Source organism: Cupressus sempervirens, chromosome 8, assembly GCF_028749045.1.
Source record: "Cupressus sempervirens isolate cs-2001-9-10 chromosome 8, ASM2874904v1, whole genome shotgun sequence".
NCBI classification, from domain to species: Eukaryota; Viridiplantae; Streptophyta; class Pinopsida; order Cupressales; family Cupressaceae; genus Cupressus; species Cupressus sempervirens.
The window spans coordinates 644,869,948-644,872,061 of NC_143125.1; the positions used below are offsets into that span (position 1 = coordinate 644,869,948).

At 38.4% G+C, this 2,114-nt stretch overlaps 1 protein-coding gene across 1 annotated transcript; it reads left to right on the forward strand.

The window, feature by feature from the left end:
• Nucleotides 1-478: 478 nt before the first annotated feature.
• Nucleotides 479-1,639, forward strand: LOC149544073 (pathogenesis-related thaumatin-like protein 3.7). The gene is made up of 2 exons (XM_089798672.1): nucleotides 479-580; nucleotides 682-1,639. The coding sequence occupies exons 1-2, from the start codon at nucleotides 514-516 to the stop codon at nucleotides 1,305-1,307; spliced, it is 693 nt and encodes a 230-aa protein (XP_089654798.1). The 5' UTR covers nucleotides 479-513; the 3' UTR covers nucleotides 1,308-1,639.
• Nucleotides 1,640-2,114: the final 475 nt, after the last annotated feature.

Genomic DNA, 2,114 nt, shown 5'->3' on the forward strand with positions numbered 1-2,114 from the left:
TAATATAGGCTGTAAGCTCTCATTTTCGACAGGAATGACTTTAACCCTAGTGAAAAATCATACTATGGAAGTCGAAATCTGTGTAATTTTCTTAACTTTGTGTCTGCCAAAAAAAAGTATACGTGGAAAATTATTTGAGAAATCGTCGGAGAATAATGTTTGGGGAGGCTTTGAAAGAAGATCAATACGTGGACATCTAGAAGATCGAATATCTTTAAGATCCATTCTATATATTCTTCATGTTTATAATTTATAATTCACTCGGAAACTAAATTAATATTAATGACATGGTCGGAATATTGATTGTCCTCAAGGTTTATACACGTGGCGTCAGGAAGTCGCTATGGTCGGAAGCAAGTCTTCTTAATGAATATAACTTTGAATTCTGGTAACCTCTATCTCGTGCGATACACGGCATACGTTGTGAATGGCGGGGTGATCTTTGCTATATAAATGACGGATCCCTCCTCATCTACACAATCCATCCTTTATACAAACCACAAGGTATAAAAAATGGCAACAGTTTCAGTGTTTGTGCTTCTTCTCGTGGCTGGACTGGCCACCTCTCTTTATATGCAAGGTAAGCTTTATTGCTCACATAACCTCTATTGCCGGTGGTTAAATAATATAACATCACCAAGGCTAACGATAATATGTATATGTGTTTTTGTTATATTACAGAGGCGGCAGCGGTTAATTTTAATATAAAGAACCAGTGCGGATACACAGTCTGGCCGGCGGGATTACCCGGAGGAGGGAAGCAGCTGGACAAGGGGCAGACGTGGAGCGTGGATGTGGCGGCGGGGACAAAGGGGGCGAGATTCTGGGGCCGAACCGGCTGCTCCTTCGATGGGAGCGGGAAAGGAAGCTGTCAAACCGGTGACTGCGCCGGCCAACTGAGCTGCACCGTCTCCGGAGCTGTTCCTGCCACGCTGGCGGAGTATTCGCTGAATGGAGACGGTAACAAAGATTTCTACGACGTGTCTCTAGTGGACGGCTTCAACGTCCCTCTTTCTATCAACCCCACAAACGCACAGTGCACAACCACTGCTTGCAAAGCCGACGTCAATGCTGCGTGCCCTTCTGAGTTGAAGGTCAATGGCGGCTGCAACAGTGCCTGCAACGTCTTTCAAACTGATCAGTATTGTTGCAGAAATGCGTACAAGGACAACTGCCCTGCCACGAACTACTCCATGATATTCAAGCAGCAGTGTCCTCAGGCTTACAGCTATGCCAAGGATGATACTACGAGCACTTTCACATGCCCTTCTGGCACCACCGACTACAGTATTATATTCTGTCCCTAGATGTGTATACATATATAGGATTATATTAATGCTCCTTAGAACCTACGAATAATCAGCTCATGTGAGCTTCTGATCACCCCCGTATGTAGTTTCAGATATATGGTAGCACAAACTATCGTTTGGTAGTGATATATCATATAAACAAGCCATCGTTTGGTGTAAGGCATGCTTGTTTCAAGTATGACTGCTTGTTTTGAAGTATCTGATACATGGTACCATAAACTATCATTTTGTAAGCGTCGTATAGCCTTCATTTGGTAAGGCACTACATGTGACTTTCAAGTATCAGTCTGTTATAGATAATAAATAGACAGATATCATAAGATTTTTAATACCGTGGGAAAGGTAATTCAGTTACAATATCCGAGTCTTACTAAATGTTACAGTTCGAATATCTTAAATGGAGTTATACAAAGGAAATGGATATTTAAGTCTATAGAATATAATGAATATATCTTAAATGGAATTATACAAAGGAAAGGGATATTTAAGTCTATAGAATATAATGAATATATCTTTTCCAGTTAATATACATTGTAGAATCTTTAGTTTATTACTTTTCTTTCATACAAACAATTCTTTATGTTTTTTATAATGAAGAAATTTCTCTTCAATAGATAAATTAATTGACTTTTTTTTGTCAGTCGTTGTGGTTTCACTAGATGATACATAGACACACAATTTAAGTAAGAAGAAAACTAAAGCATTTCTTTTGTTACTTAATTTTTTTTAATAACTTTTAAGTTTCAAAAATAAATTTTATTTTATTGTTTTACTTTCGAATATTTAGTTGGATGTTTTAAAAAA